At 47.3% G+C, this 16,917-nt stretch overlaps 1 protein-coding gene across 1 annotated transcript; it reads left to right on the top strand.

Moving 5' to 3' along the window:
• Positions 1–204: 204 nt before the first annotated feature.
• MED17 (mediator complex subunit 17) lies at positions 205–16,247 on the top strand. Its single transcript, XM_068145645.1, has 12 exons — positions 205–484; positions 842–1,008; positions 2,428–2,647; positions 4,741–4,877; positions 4,978–5,062; positions 6,992–7,144; positions 8,537–8,667; positions 9,748–9,932; positions 10,954–11,091; positions 12,619–12,736; positions 14,816–14,975; positions 15,766–16,247. The coding sequence occupies exons 1-12, from the start codon at positions 253–255 to the stop codon at positions 15,969–15,971; spliced, it is 1,932 nt and encodes a 643-aa protein (XP_068001746.1). The 5' UTR covers positions 205–252; the 3' UTR covers positions 15,972–16,247.
• The last annotated feature ends 670 nt before the right edge of the window (positions 16,248–16,917 follow it).

Raw genomic sequence — 16,917 nt, 5'->3', positions numbered from 1 at the left:
GGGAGTGAGCAGGGAAGCGGCCGCGCGCTAGGCGGGCGGGGAAATGACTTTCAGCAGCGCAGCGAGGGAGCCTGGCGGGCGCTGGTGCCCTTCCCGCCCGTCCCCACAGAGCCGGCTCCGCCTCCTCCTCATCCTCCTGAGCACCGCCCCGCGCTGGCCACGCTTCCCGCCGGCCACGCCTCCGGCCGGCACCCGTAGTTAGCGCGGGGCCGCGTGGGCGTCCAGTCGGCGGCGGTCGGAGGTCGCAGCAAGATGGCGGGCGGCCCGGCGGTGCGCATCAGTATCGAGTCGGCGTGCGAGAAGCAGGTGCAGGAAGTGGGGCTGGATGGCAGCGAGACCTACCTCCAGCCGCTCTCCATGTCCCAGAACCTGGCGCGCCTGGCGCAGCGCATCGACTTCAGTCAGGGCTCCGGCTCCGAGGAGGACGAACCGGGATCGGCGGGCCGCCCTTGGGCCGAGCCGGGCGAGGCGGAGGATGAGGAAGGTGAGGAGCGGCTGGCTCGCGGCTCTCTGTCAGTCCGACCGCGGGTAGGCCCCGAGCCCTCCCGCCGGCCTGCGGCTGATGGAGGCCTGCTGCAGCTGTGGCGGTGCCCAGCCTGCAGACCCCCGGGCACTGACCCTGGCTTCCTTCCCCCATGGATTCCCATGGTCGGACGTGTATCAGGTCAGGATATTCGTGATCGACTCACAGCGAATTACAGCGGCAGAGTGAAAAAAAGTCGGATATCAAGCGGTTATATTGTATTTCATGCTGTTCTCGTTTCTTTGTCTTTTATGAATGAGCCTCACACAGTAAGTTTTTTACAATCCTTTGTTTCCCCTTATTCTGTTTTGTTTTTAGCCTTGGTAAAGTTTCAGCCATCCCTCTGGCCTTGGGATTCAGTGAGGAACAACTTAAGAAGCGCCTTGACTGAGATGTGTGTGCTGTATGATGTTCTCAGCATTGTTAAGGATAAAAAGTTCATGACTCTAGATCCAGTCGTGCAGGATCCCCTTCCTCCAAAACAGGTATATTGCACTTAGCCGAAGAGTTTATATGGCTTAATCTGAAGAGTAATATGTAGGGTAGCACTCAGAGTTTTGTTTCACTGTTTTGGGGTTTTTTTTTATGTACAGTACATACAAGATGTGCTAAAAGTTCTTGGTGCTGGGTAATGGAGTGCCATAGGGATGTGGGTAAGGCTGAGAGTGGGAGGTGAGGCCAGTCAGTAGTGGAGTCCCCCAGGGATCAGTGCTGGGCCCCATCCTCTTTAACATCTTTATTGATGATCTGGATGAGGGCATTGAGTCCATCAGCAGTAAATTTGCTGATGACACCAAGCTGGGGCAGGAGTTGATCTGCTGGAGGGGAGAGAGGCTCTGCAGAGGGACCTCGACAGGCTGGGCAGATGGGCAGAGGCCAAGGGCGGGAGATTGAACACATCCAAGTGCCAGGTTCTGCACATTGGCCACAACAACCCCATGCAGAGCTACAGGCTGGGGTCAGAGTGGCTGAGAGCAGCCAGGCAGAGAGGGACCTGGGGGTGCTGGTTGATGGTAGGCTGAACATGAGGCTGCAGTGTGCCCAGGCAGCCAAGAGGGCCAATGGCATCCTGGCCTGCATCAGGAACAGGGTGGCCAGCAGGAGCAGGGAGGTCATTCTGCCCCTGTACACTGCACTGGTTAGGCCACACCTCGAGTCCTGTATCCAGTTCTGGGCCCCTCAGTTTAGGAAGGAGGTTGACTTGCTGGAACGAGTCCAGAGAAGGGCAACAAAGTTGGTGAGGGGCTTGGAACACAGCCCTGTGAGGAGAGGCTGAGGGAGCTGGGGCTGCTTAGCCTGGAGAGGAGGAGACTCAGGGGTGACCTTATTGCTCTCTACAAGTCCCTGAAGGGAGGTTGTAGACAGGCAGACGTTGATCTCTTCTCCCAGGCAGCCAGCACCAGAACAAGAGGCCACAGTCTCAGGCTGCACCAGGGGAAGTTCAGGCTGGAGGTCAGGAGGAAGTTTTGCACAGAGAGAGTGATTGCCCATGGGAATGGGCTGCCTGGGGAGGTGGTGGAATTGCCATCACTGGAGGTGTTCAGGAGGAGACTTGATGGGGTGCTTGGTGCCATGGGTTAGTTGATTAGGTGGTGTTGGATGATAGGTTGGACGCGAAGATCTTGAAGGTCTCTTCCAACCTATTCTATTCTATTCTATTCTATTCTATTCTATTCTATTCTATTCTATTCTATTCTATTCTATTCTATTCTATTCTATTCTCCATTTGAAGCTTTAAGCCAGAATAGCACTGGTGACTCTAATGCTGGTGTGAAAGCAATTCCTAAGTCAGTCACTGAACATCCAGCAAACCCAAGTTAATCACTCGCTGTCCATTTCTGCTAATAATATTCTTTTGACATTGTGTGTCTGTTTTTCTCTGTTGTTGTTGTTGTTGTTGCCAGAACCCTCAGTTTCTGCAGCTGATTTCAAAAAAGAAATCCTTAGCTGGGGCAGCTCAAATCCTGCTGAAAGGTGCAGAAAGGTTATCCAAATCGGTTGCAGAGAACCAGGAAAATAAGAGGCAAAGAGACTTCAACTCCGAGCTGCTACGACTGAGACAGCACTGGAAGCTGAGAAAAGTGGGAGACAAAATTCTTGGTGATCTGAGCTACAGAAGTGCAGGTAAACAGCAGGGCCTTCTGCCTTTCTCAGGAGTGGACACTTGCAGTTTATGAGCTTTTTTTTTTGGTAGCTAGGAAATCGGTCTCTAATAATAAAACTTTATTCTAATTATGATACAGGATTCTGAAAGGGGGAAACTTGTTTTGTTACCAGGAAAAATACATTGCTATCTTCAACCTAGAAAGTGACAGGCTGGACAGGTGGGCAGAATCCAACAGCATGAGATTGAACACATCCAAGTGCTGGGTTCTGCACATTGGCCACAGCAACCCCATGCAGTGCTACAGGCTGGGGGCAGAGTGGCTGAGAGCAGCCAGGCAGAGAGGGACCTGGGGGTGCTGGTTGATGGTAGGCTGAACATGAGCCTGCAGTGTGCCCAGGCAGCCAAGAGGGCCAATGACATCCTGGCCTGCATCAGGAGCAGTGTGGCCAGCAGGCACAGGGAAATCATTCTGCCCCTGTACTCAGCACTGGTTAGGCCACACCTTGAGTCCTGTGTCCAGTTCTAGGCCCCTCAGCTTAGGAAGGAGGTTGACTTGCTGGAACAAGTCCAGAGAAGGGCAACAAAGTTGGTGAGGGGTTTGGAACACAGCCCTGTGAGGAGAGGCTGAGGGAGCTGGGGTTGTTTAGCCTGGAGAGGAGGAGACTCAGGGGTGACCTTATTGCTCTCTACAACTACCTTAAGGGAGGTTGTAGAAGGCAGAGGTTGGTCTCTTCTCCCAGGCAGCCAGTACCAGAACAAGAGTCTCAGGCTGTGCCAGGGGAGGTTCAGGTTGGATGTTAGGAAGAAGTTCTATACAGAGGGAGTGATTGCCCATTGGAATGGGCTGCCTGGGGAGGTGGTGGAGTCACCATCATTGGAAGTGTTCAGGAGGAGACTTGATGGGGTGCTTGGTGCCATGGGTTAGTTGTTTAGGTGGGTTGGATTGGTTGTTGGGTTGGATGTGATGATCTTGAAGGTCTCTTCCAACCTAGTCTGTTCTATTCTATTTTCAGGGCTGGCTGTGTAGGATGCAAGTAAAAGATGCTGTACAGAAGCAGTCGTGTATTGACAATGTAGTTGATTGTTGTCAGTTTGATCTTGTAAATCTTTCACTTTCATCTACATTTGGTGTGTAAAATGTTTTGTTGAAATGAGAAGTATGTAGTATTTTTTCCAAGTGAAGATCACAGCATCAAGGGACCCCTAAAGATCACCATGTCTAACTCCCTGCTCCTTGGAGGACTAGCTAAAACTTAACCATATGACTGCAGAGTCTTGCCAAAGATAGCTTTATTATGCCTATTCTTTCTACACTTGTGAGAATGGATTCTGAGAACATGCATTATGGATTATATAGTAAGAGAGGATAACCTTAGAGCCTATTATGAGTGAAAGACTGAATGCAGAGTCTTACAAAACATAAGATGTAGATACAAAGCAAGCATCTGCAGTGGTTGTGTGAGACTCTTGCTATCAGAGAAGGAAGGGGAGGATGAATTTAGGCTTGGTTATTCTACCGCTTCTTCATGAACACAAGATGTAACCCAGGACACCTCATCTTCTAGATCATTTGCTCTAAACTATATGAACTGTGCTCTGGATATAAAAGGAAGGCAGCTAGGACAGATGTGGACATCTGTTTTTATCAGTCCCACCTGAATGACTAGCTGGACAGCTGTTTTTTACAGGCACAACATTGACAGTTCTAGGGCTGCAAGCCAAACATCAGCATTCCTTTAAACGGGTAAAGGTTTTGCACCTTAAGGTACTTGGTGGCAAAACTTTGATTGTTTTAACCAAAGAATACATATTTTTTTCACTCTTTCCTGCATCTATAGATACAATTTCAAAACACTGTGGGTTTTCTTGCAAAATTATCAAGTACTTCTTAACCAACTTGCTGTGAAATAGCACACAACACACTCGAGAGGCCTTGAGATGCTGATGTGATGAAATGAGTTTTCTCATTCATTCATTACTTCAAGAAGTTGTTAGCACAGCTATGGAAGTTTGGAGGCTTAGGTGCTCTTCTAAAATAAAAATAGGAGCTTCATAAATTGCAGAGAAAGCTTTTTATCTAGTGTGTATGTCTTTGTCCTTCCTTTCTTAGGCTCCCTTTTTCCTCATCATGGCACATTTGAGGTGATAAAGAACACTGACATCGACCTGGATAAAAAGATACCTGAGGATTACTGTCCTTTGGATGTTCAAATTCCAAGTGACTTAGAGGGATCAGCCTATATCAAGGTTTGCCAGGGAAACTGGAATAATGTGGCATGGGTTTTGATTTTTGTGTTTGTATGCTTGCAATAAAAAACTATCATCAAATGATGTCCTCTTTGTCTAGGTTTCTATTCAGAAACAAGCTCCAGACATCGGTGACATTGGGACGGTCAACCTCTTTAAAAGACCTATGCCAAAATCAAAACCAGGTATTGTGGTGGTTTTTTTGAGCCTGGTTTCAAGCAATGGGTTTGCATGTGATACCTACTTGAAAGTTGTAGTGGATATAGCTTGAGAGAAGAGTATGAATATGAATATTCTTATTCAAGTGAATTTTTCTCTTTAGATACCTCTTGGATTTTGGAGGTGAGATGCTTTCAAAGCACACTCCTTTAGTTTTTCTTATGTGCTTACTCTGTTTCAGAAACAGAGTTCTCAGGCCTGTATCTCAGTATTTTGAGTATTTTTAAGTATTCTGGACTAACTTTTATTAGTTAGGAGTTTGAGCAGGTAATTGAAAGCAAACCAAGATACTGGTTGCATGTTGACTTGCTGGAGCGTGTCCAGAGAAGGGCAACAAAGTTGGTGAGGGGCTTGGAACACAGCCCTGTGAGGAGAGGCTGAGGGAGCTGGGGTTGCTTAGCCTGGAGAAGAGGAGACTCAGGGGTGACCTTCTTGCTCTCTACAACTACCTGAAGGGAGGTTGTAGACAGGCAGAGGTTGGTCTCTTCTCCCAGGCAGCCAGCACCAGGACAAGAGGACACAGTCTCAGGCTGCACCAGGGGAGGTTCAGGCTGGAGGTCAGGAGGAAGTTTGACACAGTGAGAGTGATTGCCCATTGGAATGGGCTGCCTGAGGAGGTGGTGGAGTCACCATCACTGGAGGTGTTCGGGAAGAGACTTGATGGGGTGCTTGGTGCCATGGGTTAGTTGTTTAGGTGGGTTGGATTGGTTGATAGGTTGGACACGATCTTGAAGGTCTTTTCCAACCTGGTTTATTCTGTTAATTCAACTGAACAAAAGTCTCTTCACTTTGCCCAAAATCCATCATTTGTTTCTGTGTCTTGTATGTTTCCTCTGTGTCTGAAACTGTGTTGGCAGTATGTGCATTAGTAACCAACTGCTTGCCTGGCAGATAGTGGATTGATTCCCTGGAGGTGTTCAAGAGGGGATTGGACGTGGCACTTGGTGCCATGGTCTAGTCATGAGGGCTGTGGTGACAGGTTGGACTCGATGATCCTCGAGGTCTCTTCCACCCTTAGTGATACTGTGATACTTGATACATGCCTGTTTGTGAAGCTATAAACCTTGTTGGGCTTACAAATGCTCCAAAAGCACGTAAGTGAACTTACTACTATCTACTGGTTCATTTTAAACTGAATTTAGTAAAACAAGAAGTGTCATTGAAAGTAAATTGCAACTTAAGCAGAAATTGAGAAGCAAAGTGCACAAAAGGCTTGAGAATAGGCAGGGAGCTGCAGTTCACAACACACATATATGTAAAATCATGGTAAAATGCATTAGTAGTTTAAAGTGCTCACTTAACAGATACAAGTCTGAAAATGCTCAGCTTACATAGAATAGAATTAACCAGGTTGGAAAAGACCTTTGATATCATCAAGTCCAACATCTTGCCCAACACCATCTAATCGACTAAACCATGGCACCAAGCACCTCATCCAGGTTCTTCCTAAACACCTCCAGTGATGGTGACTCCACCACCTCCCTGGGCAGCACATTCCAATGGCCAGTCTCTCTTGCTGGGAAGAACTTTTTCCTAACATCCAGCCTAAACCTCCCCTGGTACAACTTGAGACTGTGGCCTCTTGTTCTAGTACTGGTTGCCTGGGAGAAGAGACCAACCTCTACCTGTCTACAACCTCCCTTCAGGGACTTGTAGAGAGCAATAAGGTCTCCCCTGAGCCTCCTCTTCTCCAGGCTAAGCAACCCCAGCTCCCTCAGCCTCTCCTCACAGGGCTGTGCTCCAAACCCCTCCCCAGGTTTGTTGCCCTCTCTGGAGGGCACTGACTACCCGACCTTAGTGATTCCTCATGGCTGCTGCACAGTATCAGATATCCACACAAAAAGGTGGCTTATTTTTGCTCTTCCATTCTACAAACGCTGATTGATGTTTTGCAGGTTCTCCACACTGGCAGACAAAGTTGGAGACTGCACAGAATGTTCTTCTGTGTAAAGAAATTTTTGCCCAGCTGTCCAGGGAAGCTGTTCAAATCAAATCCCAGATACCTCACATCGTTGTGAAGAATCAGATCATCTCCCAGCCTTTCCCAGGTAGGAGGCTTTTAAAGGCTTGTTTGTTTAAAGGTGACCTGAAATGAGGTTAAATTCTGATTGTGTGACCTTCTCCAAGGCTCTGTTCTTAGGAAAAAGAATCTTGTTTTTCAAAGGTTTTGATAAGCAGAATCTCCCAGTGTTGGAGTTTTTCTTGCTAATTATAAAAGCACTCAGGTAACACATTTTAGTTTACTGTAAATGCTCCTGTTTTATGGTGTGGGTTTTGGTTTGGTTTTCTTTGATGGTGTTTTTTTGTGTACAGTTGCATAAATCATTGCTCCTGGAGTAGGCTGAACATGAGCCTGCAGTGTGCACAGGCAGCCAAGAGGGCCAGTGGCATCCTGGCCTACATCAAGAACAGTGTGGCCAGCAGGAGCAGGGAGGTCAGTCTGCCCCTGTACACTGCACTGGTTAGGCCACACCTTGAGTACTGTGTCCAGTTCTGGTCCCTTCAATTTAAGAAGGACATTGAGACACTTCAGCGTGTCCATAGAATGGCAATGAGGCTGGGGAGGGGTTTGGAGCACAGCCCTGTGAGGAGAGGCTGAGGGAGCTGGGGTTGCTTAGCCTGGAGAAGAGGAGGCTCAGGGGAGACCCTCTTGCTGTCTATAACTACCTGAAGGGAGGTTGTAGCCAGGTGGGGGTTGGTCTCTTCTCCCTGGCAAACACCAACAGAACAAGAGGACACAGTCTCAAGCTGTGCCGGGGAGGTTTAGGCTGGAGGCTAGGAGGAAGTTCTTTCTATGAAGAGTGATTGGCCATTGGAATGTGCTACCCAGGGAGGTGGTGGAGTCCCCATCACTGGAGGTGTTCAGGAGGAGCCTTGATAGGGTGCTTGGTGCTATGGTTTAGTTGGTTGGGTGGTGTTGGATGATAGGTTGGACACGATGATCTTGAAGGTCTCTTCCAACCTGGTTTATTCTATTTAATGGGCCTTCAGAAGAAGGAAGGGTCCTGCTTTACAGTAAGGATAGTTAAACATCATGACTGAGGGTTGGCTGATGAAGCCTCTCTTCTTACCAGGGTGCTCAGCTTGTTATATCACATGAGGAATATGTTTCTGGATTGCTTAACACTTATATGATGGTAAACTATTCCTTCTTCGGGGAAGGAGGCTGATCTTGTAGATTGTCCTTTTTCTGTGGGATTAAGTCTGAGAAGTTGGTGTGAAATGCACCTAATGAGCTAATAGCCTGTCAACACTTCCCTGAGTAGCAGGCCTTGCTTGCTGTGCTCTTTGGCATCCTTCTTAGACTATTCTTTGATATGGTGCATATTGGTTTGTAGAATTAACTGACTACAAAACACAAAGAAAAGAAGTTCTCAGTAGCCTCCTTGATACTTGTCTGTGTCCTCATTTGCTGGTTTTGTGTAATCTGCTTTGCTCAGGTTTGCAGTTGTCCATTTCTCTGTGTCACTCTTCCAACGACAAAAAATCACAGAAGTCTGCTTCTGAGAAACAGAACCCGGAGGATCATCTCTATGTTCTGGAACATAATTTGCATCAGCTTATCAGAGAGGTAATGCACTAATAATGGTCAAGCAGTTTGGGCTGTCGTTGTTTGCAGGCTGTTGTAACAGCAGAGTGCCACTAGAGGGCACTCACTTCCTACCCATTCACGTAAGGCAGCCTACCCTCCAGTTTTGCCGTGCATAGGTGCTTTCATGGAATGCTTGCTCTTGACTTCACCTGAGGCCCGGCTGCTCACTTCAAAAAAGCCATGCAAGGTGTTTCCAGTACAGCTCATCGGTCCCCTTTTTTAATTTGTGTCTAATTGGTGCTTGAAAACGACTTTAAGGGAGTGTCTGTTCAGACTGTGCTGCCAGGAGAAAAGAACCATCCCTGACCCTAAGAACTTTGCTGCTTTTGAGGTCCACTTCTCTGCTTCAGTGTTCCAGATTCTTGTATAATCTAGTAGAACAACCTGGAGCAGGAGGTTGAGTTTGTGTCTCTTTAGGAGAGCAGCACAATCTTTGATGTCTAAGCAGTTACGAAACTGTGTTCCAGTATCTCCTTAGAGCATGGCTTTGCAAGTCATACAGCCACGTGGAGCAGTCCAGTGTTTGCAACAATGCACTAGGTTTCATGAATCTTTGGCTTGGTGCCCAGCTCTGTTGGGAATTTAATTTCTTGACTTTGAACAAGTTGATACATCTTCTTGTATCTTGTTTTTCTTATCCCTAAAGCGCTTCCTTTGGTTTTGTTTGACCATTCTGTCTGACCCCGGAGGTGTCTTCAAGGCAGGCTGGTTAGTAGGAGCTCCTGATACACTGCCACATGTTTAACTAGCACCTGCTTTGAGAAATCACTATCCATAGAGTTTGAAAGACTTGCATAAACAGAGGGATGCAGGTGTCCCTGCCCATGGCAGGGGGGTTGGAACCAGGTGATCCTTGTGGTCCCTTCCAGCCCTGACTGATTCTATGATTCTGAGTGTGGAACTGGCTTTAAAGTGCTGTCCAGTCTACAGAGTAAAAAAAAGCACTTATTGAGAGTATGTCCACTTCAAAGCTCTGATAGGAAGCAGCATATTGCAGTACACTTCTTATGTCTTGCTGGTACATTGTTTGGTGATGCTCTCTTACAATGTCTGTTGCAGTGTCACAAGCAAACCCTGAGCTCCACGGTGATGCCACATCCAGCGAGTGCTCCTTTTGGCCATAAGAGAATGAGACTTGCAGGGCCCCAGGCTTTTGACAAAAATGACATCACTTCCTTGCAGTCAAATGAAGGACTTCTGGAAAAAATCATAAAGCAGGCAAAACACATCTTCTTGAGACGCAGGTAGGTCACAAGCTGTTCTTGTTAGAGTTACAGCAAAGGGAGCCGTCATGTAGAGCACCCGGCCAGGCAGAAAGGGGCCTGGGGGTACTGGTCGATACTAGGCTGAGCATGAGCCAGCAGGCTGCCCAGCTGGCCAAGAAGGCCAATGGCATCCTGGCCTGGAACAGGAACAGTGTGGCCAGCAGGAGCCAGGAGGTCATTGTGCCCCTGGACTCAGCACTGGTTAGGCCACACCTTGAGTCCTGTGTCCAGTTCTGGGCCCCTCAGTTTAGGAAAGATGTTGAGTTGCTGGAAGGTGTCCAGAGAAGGGCAACAAAGCTGGGGAGGGGTTTGGAGCACAGCCCTGTGAGGAGAGGCTGAGGGAGCTGGGGTTGCTTAGCCTGAAGAGGAGACTCAGGGGAGACCTTATTGCTCTCTACAGCTACCTGAAGGGAGGTTGTAGGCAGGTGGAGGTTGGTCTCTTCTCCCAGGCACCCAGCACCAGAACAAAAGGACACAGTCTCAGGCTGTGCCAGGGGAGGTTCAGGCTGGAGGTCAGGAGGAAGTTTTACACAGAGAGAGTGATTGCCCATTGGAATGGGCTGCCTGGGGAGGTGGTGGAATCACCATCACTGGAGGTGTTCAGGAGGAGACTTGACAGGGTGCTTGGTGCCATGGTTTAGCTGATTAGGTGGTGTTGGATGATAAGTTGGACACAATGATCTTGAAGGTCTCTTCCAGCCTGGTTTGTTCTATTCTATTTTGGGGGTATCCTTTGCTGTGCAGCAGCTGGTATTGAGCACTATGTTCTGCAGCAGTATTGAAGTGGTTGTTTTTGAAGACACAGGGTAAAAAAGTAAGCTTCATTGGCAGCACAGCTGTGCTGAAACCGAACTTTGATCCACATTTGCCTTTTTTGTGTGTGTGTGTGTGTGCTACAAAAAACCCCACCCACAGGTAAGAACCTCCTCGTTTCCTTTGCACAATGTAACAGCACAAACAGTCTGGCTTGCTGTGCTTACAATGTGTCTTTACCTTCTAGAACTGCTCGGACCATTGACAGCCTGGCCAGTCGTATTGAGGACCCCCAGATTCAGGCTCACTGGTCCAATATAAATGATGTGTATGAATCCAGTGTTAAAGTTCTTATAACCTCTCAAGGATACGAGCAGATATGCAAGTAAGTGTGAAAGTGCATTGTGTCTCTCTGGTTGTAGGAGCATGCAGTGCTGGCTGAGTGTGTTCAGGTGGCCTTTTAGATTCCCTTCAGAGAGACAAGGAGGAGCCCAATATTTGTGTGCTTGTTACCCTGAGATGTGGGTGGGACAGCTACTCTAAGAGCACTCTTGAACCATGTGGTGGTGGGAGAAAGTTCAGTTCTCCCACACACACAAAGAAACCAGGGCTAACTCAGTTGGAGAGGCAGAAATGAATAAGCTGTATTTACAAGCAGGATGAAATGCAGATTAATATATATACAGAAATATACAGCAAAGAACCTAATACAAAACACCTTTCCCTCCTCCAGCCAGGAGGATCCCCCCACCCTGTGCCCCCCTTCTCCCCCTACCTCACTTTTTTTCCCAGAAAGGGTTAGAGAGAGACAAAAAGGTAATTATTAAGGAGGAAATTCTGTTAGCTCAAAGCATATGCAAGAATTAGTTTCTTATCTGGTTAGCTCAGTTAATTGAAGGTCAACTCTGTCCAGTACAGCTGTAGAGAGGCAGAGAGGCTGAGAGAGGGAGGCAGAGAGGCTGAGAGAGAGACTGAGATTCAAACTGAACTAAAGCTAAAAATTGGAAGTTGCATTCTACCAATGAAATTAGTTTTAGCCTTATCTTTGTTTTCCTTATTTCACCAAACCATTCAGCCAGAGTGTTCCAGTAGCTGTCCCTTTCTTAAAGGCACAGCCCAAAACGGTCACAAACCACTTCACACTTTAAGGAAGAAACTTAGTGAGTCGTTAACGAGGGGAAGCTCCATTCAAAGAAGGAATTGAAGGTCAAAGGGGCCGTTTAGGGTGGGGGATTTACTTTGGGTAGAAGCATCTGAATATGAAGTGTCATTCTGAAGTGCCAAGGAGGGCTGGTCAGTGCTCAGTCCTAGGGTGGTGCCATGGGTGCAGAAATGTGGAGGTCCTGTGATTCGTGCTCTTAGTTACACATGTCATAAAAACAGGAGCTTGTGTCCAGAACAATCTCTGCATGCTGACCAGCAGTGAATTAATCTGTTGATAGTGGATGACCCAGCTGTTTTTTTCCATTTTGAGCAGCCCTCTCCTTGTGTCCACAGTGTGGAGCAGGCTGTGGTAGTAGGTGCACTTTGCAGCCTCTGTTCCAAAGTACAGATGCTGCCCAAGTCTTGTCTCTATGAGATATAACATGCCCTGAGTATGCACCATCTTCCACCAGCACCTCTGGGAGGAAGCTTGGGTACAGTGGCAGGCAGGGAAGCTGTGAGGCATCTCAGAAGGTTCCTTGAGCTGAGCAAGCAGTAGACCAGGTCTGGGATGTGGCACAGAATGCAGTATACAGGAAGCTGTTGTGGTGAGTGATGAAACTGAAACGTTTGGAGCAACCACTGTGTTCCATAGACTTCACACCATCCTTGGCTTAGAATTCTTGTCAGTGAATGAGAGGAATTGTGTGTTCTTGGTTTCTTAAGTGGTGCAATGCAGTCTGAATAAATAAGTATCTTGCCTTCAAAGGTCCATCCAGCTCCAGCTGAACATCGGGGTGGAACAGATCAGAGTTGTGCACAGAGATGGAAGAGTCATTACATTATCCCATCAGGAGCAAGAACTGCAGGATTTCCTTTTATCTCAGGTAGATTCATGCATGTTATTCTTCTCTTTGGTGGTGTTTGAGAAACAGAAGTTAGAATCTCATTTGATGTAGAAAATATTACCAAGCTTCAAGTAAAGGTAGTGAAAATAGGAGGGAGGATGACTGCATTTTTAAGTATGTGTAGTGACTGTAACTGAAGTATGCCAGTTTTCACTAAGGTCACTCATACTGGTTTTTTCCCCCCTTCCATTTAAAATACATTTCTTTATGCTACTCATTATGAGAGCACTTCAGATTTTTGCTTACTTCAGAACAAGTCAGTGTGAGTCATTGCAGACAATACATGCATTCAGTACATGAAACTTGCTGTAACCAAGTCCTATCTAGAATGGAGATCTTAATGAGTCCACAATTCCTGCCATTTCAACATTGTCCACTCTGCAGCAGCCATTACTAAATCAGCTGATATTTGAATGAATTGTGCTCTCTGAATGGCTTACAGCAAGCTGCCTGGTTGTAGTCAGAAGTGACAGGCTCCTTACTAGGCATATAAACAGCCAGGATAGAGGTCTTTAATAACAGCAGTTGGCCTGTTGCAGTTGCATTAAACTCCAAGACAGAAAACAAGCTTGAGGGTGGCTCTGCTGAGGGTGGTTCTCTCCCTTTGGTCAAGTGCTTTCAAGCCTCCTTCACAGAGAGCTGTTGAACAGTACTTGTTACTTCCTTGTCACAAGTGTTAAGTCTTACTGAACAAAAAACATCAGCACTGACACTTTCAAGCTGTTCTTGAAGCTCCCTGCTTGCACTTTGAGTGTTAATGGAGATGGTAATGCATCTGAGAACCTCAATCCTGATTTTTCCTCTCTTTTCTGAGTTTGCTATGGCAATAACTTTCAAAGATTTTTATCTACTTTACTACAGCAGTGATCTCATTTCAAAGAAAGGATTAAAGATCTGGTTTGTACCACTTAAATTACTTGTTAGAATAGAATGGAATCAACCAGGTTGAAAGAGACCTTTGAGATCATCAAGTCCAACTGATCACCCAACACCATCTAATCAACTAAACCATGGCACTGAGTGTCTCATCCAGTCTCTTCCTAAACACCTCCAGGGATGGTGACTCCACCACCTCCCTGGGCAGCACATTCCAATGGCCAATCACTCTTTCTATGAAGAACTTCTAACAAGCATCCAGCCTAAACCTCCCCTGGCACAGCTTGAGACTGTGTCCTCTTGTTCTGGTGCTGGTTGCCTGGGAGAAGAGACCAAGCCCCACCTGCCTACAACCTCCCTTCAGGCAGTTGTAGAGAGCAATAAGGTCTCCTCTGAGCCTCCTCTTCTCCAGGCTAAGCAACCCCAGCTCCCTCAGTCTCTCCTCACAGGGCTGTGCTCCAAAGCCCTCCCCAGCTTTGTTGCCCTTCTCTGGACACCTTCCAGCAACTCAGTATTCAGTATGATTCAGTATTCCTAAGGTTGGAAGGGACCTCAAAGATCATCAAGTCCAACCTGTCACCCCAGACCTCATGACTAGAGTAGGGAGGACACTACTGCCCACTGCAGGCTTTGAACTCACAACCTTCCCATTAAGGGTCTGATGCACTACCAACTGAGCCACTGGAAGGACATCTTTCCTAAACTGAGGGGCTCGAACTGGACACAGGACTCAAGATATGGCCTGACCAGTGCTGAGTTCAGGGGCGCAATGACCTCCTGGCTCCTGCTGGCCACACTGTTCCTGATCCAGGCCAGGATGCCATTGGCCTTCTTGTCCAGCTGGGCAGCCTGCTGGCTCATGTTCAGCCTAGTATCAACCAGTACCCCCAGGTCCCTGGAAAGCACTACTTAAACTCATAAACCCATATCTCATATGAAAAATTCATCTAGCTGCATGGGGTATGCTTAATACAGTGCAGAGGAGCTAGTCTAAATTCAAATACTACAAAGCTCTGCTATCACTTAACATATCTTAAAATAATTCCTGTGCAGCTAGAGAGCTTCTGAGAGAGTCACTTCTGTGAGTAACTGCAGCAGCAGAAAACTGCTTGGTAAAACCAATAAACAGTTCCTTGTGTGGCGTGAAAACATTGAACAGAAAATGAACCTCTTGTCTTTCAGATGTCACAGCACCAAGTGCATGCAGTTCAGCAGCTTGCTAAAGTTATGGGCTGGCATGTGCTGAGTTTCAGTAACCATGTTGGTCTGGGGCCAGTGGAGAGCATTGGCAATGCCTCAGCAATAACTGTAGCATCACCGAATGGAGACTACGCCATCTCAGGTAGCGTTTCCCATGGCAAACCTAGGGAGAATCTTAACCTTCTGAAGAGAATTCTACAGGCTTGGGAAGTCTCTGAGAGAGTCTCTAGACTTGTAATGTTTATTTCTGGGATATTGTGTTATAAATCATCTCTTTTGTGTATGGAATGGACACCTAAATAGAATCAATACTTTGCCTAGTAAGCCTCTGAGTATAAACCTGATTTGAGTCACAGACTTGAAAATTATTTCTTAGAATTAGAGTAGGAAAAAACAGGTTATGGAAACCACTAAGATCTTGAGAGAGGAGAACAAGGCAAACAGGATCACAGCTATTGAATTAACCATGTTGGAAAAGACCTTTGAGATCATCAAGTCCGACTAAACCATGGTATCAAGCACCCCATCCAGTCTCTTCTTAAACACCTCCAGTGATGGTGACTCCACCACCTCCCTGGGCAGCACATTCCAATGGCCAATCACTGTTCCTGTGAAGAATTTCTTCCTAATATCCAGCCTGAACTTCCCCTGGTGCAGCTTGAGACTGTGTCCCCTTGTTCTGGTGCTGGTTGCCTGGGAGAAGAGACCAACCCCCTCCTGGCTACAGCCTCCCTTCAGATTGTTGTAGAGAGCAAGAAGGCCTCCCTTGAGCCTCCTCCAGGCTAAGCAACCCCAGCTCCCTCATCCTTGCTTTCAGCATGTAGTGATGGGAATAAGGTATAGCACACCCAAGGAAGGCTGTTTAAAATAATATGAGAAACTCCTACAGTGTAAAGCTGCTCATAAAAAAAACTCTCTCTTGTTCCTCCCAGTTCGCAACGGCCCCGAAAGTGGCAGCAAAGTCATGGTTCAGTTTCCCCGGAGCCAGTGCAAGGATCTCCCCAAGGGCGACGTGCTGCAGGACAGCAAGTGGAACCACCTGCGAGGGCCCTTCAAGGAGGTGCAGTGGAACAAAATGGAGGGGCGTAACTTTGTGTACAAAATGGAGCTGCTCATGGCTGCCCTCACCCCCTGCTGATCCTCCTCCTTCAGCTCTCTGCTGCGTCACCACTGCCCGTGCAACGGGGGGAAATGGAACCCGTGGGGCAACACCAGGAAGCAGCCCCGGGTGCATTTCCTCCTGCAGATGTGTGCATTGTAGTGTCTGTAAGACAGCTGGGGTTTGTAATGACAGGAAATGCAACTTTTGGGGTAAAACTCTGTATCTGTGCAGGTTGCTTTAGCCAGAGTAACACAGCTGAGTAATCCATGTATTTGTCTTCTCTAGAATTAAACTCAGTAGTGCTTTGCTCCATGAAGGGTCTTTGCTCACACTCATTCCCTTTCCCCTTGCACCCCTACTACTTTTTTCCCTCAGTAGATCTTTGCAAGTGTTTCTGAAAGATGAAAATCACTAGCATTTAACTCTGTTGCCTTTATCAGCTGCTGTTGGTAAAGCTGTTAGTGGCTTACATACCACAGGGCATGGCTATCCTTGTTGGAAGCTAGTGGGCTTGAGAAGTGGGACAGGAGAGGTCCCATGTCAAGAATCTCTGTACTGTTTGTTAGACTTAAATCTGTAGTGGAAAACCAAACAGTAGCTAAAAAAAGTGTTCTAAGCAGAAGCTCAGAAGAAGCCAACAGAGACTGAAAAAATGCTCCTGGACATGACCTTGTGCATGGTGCTGTCAGTGAGGCCAGGCTTCTTGGCAGGGGCTTGAGCCGCTTTACAGAAGGGCTGAGTTTTTAGGCAGAGGCAAGTGGTTCTTTCTGTGGCCCTTGACTTTGCTCAAACAGCACATTTGCAGTGCCACACATTGGTTTTTGATTCCTAGGAATCAAGGAACAGTCTTCACTGCATGGCATTCTTGAGGTGGGTTTTGCACATCCATGTGGCTTCTGTGTGAGCCGTAGCTTTGGGACAGGGAGGTTTGCTTAGCAATGCCAGAGCCCTCCAAAGGCACAGCTTGTGGCAATCATCTTTC

Source organism: Melanerpes formicivorus, unplaced genomic scaffold, assembly GCF_026170545.1.
Source record: "Melanerpes formicivorus ecotype bairdi unplaced genomic scaffold, bMelFor1.0.p_v2 SCAF_1, whole genome shotgun sequence".
NCBI classification, from domain to species: Eukaryota; Metazoa; Chordata; class Aves; order Piciformes; family Picidae; genus Melanerpes; species Melanerpes formicivorus.
This window is presented reverse-complemented; position numbering and strand designations above follow the sequence as displayed.

Coding starts and splice junctions, on each gene's coding strand:
- MED17 (XM_068145645.1), top strand. CDS start 253: ATGGCGGGCGGCCCGGCGGTGCGCATCAGTATCGAGTCGGCGTGCGAG. Junction 4,878..4,977: donor AGGGATCAGCCTATATCAAG/GTTTGCCAGGGA, acceptor CTCTTTGTCTAG/GTTTCTATTCAGAAACAAGC. Junction 14,976..15,765: donor TGGAGACTACGCCATCTCAG/GTAGCGTTTCCC, acceptor TGTTCCTCCCAG/TTCGCAACGGCCCCGAAAGT.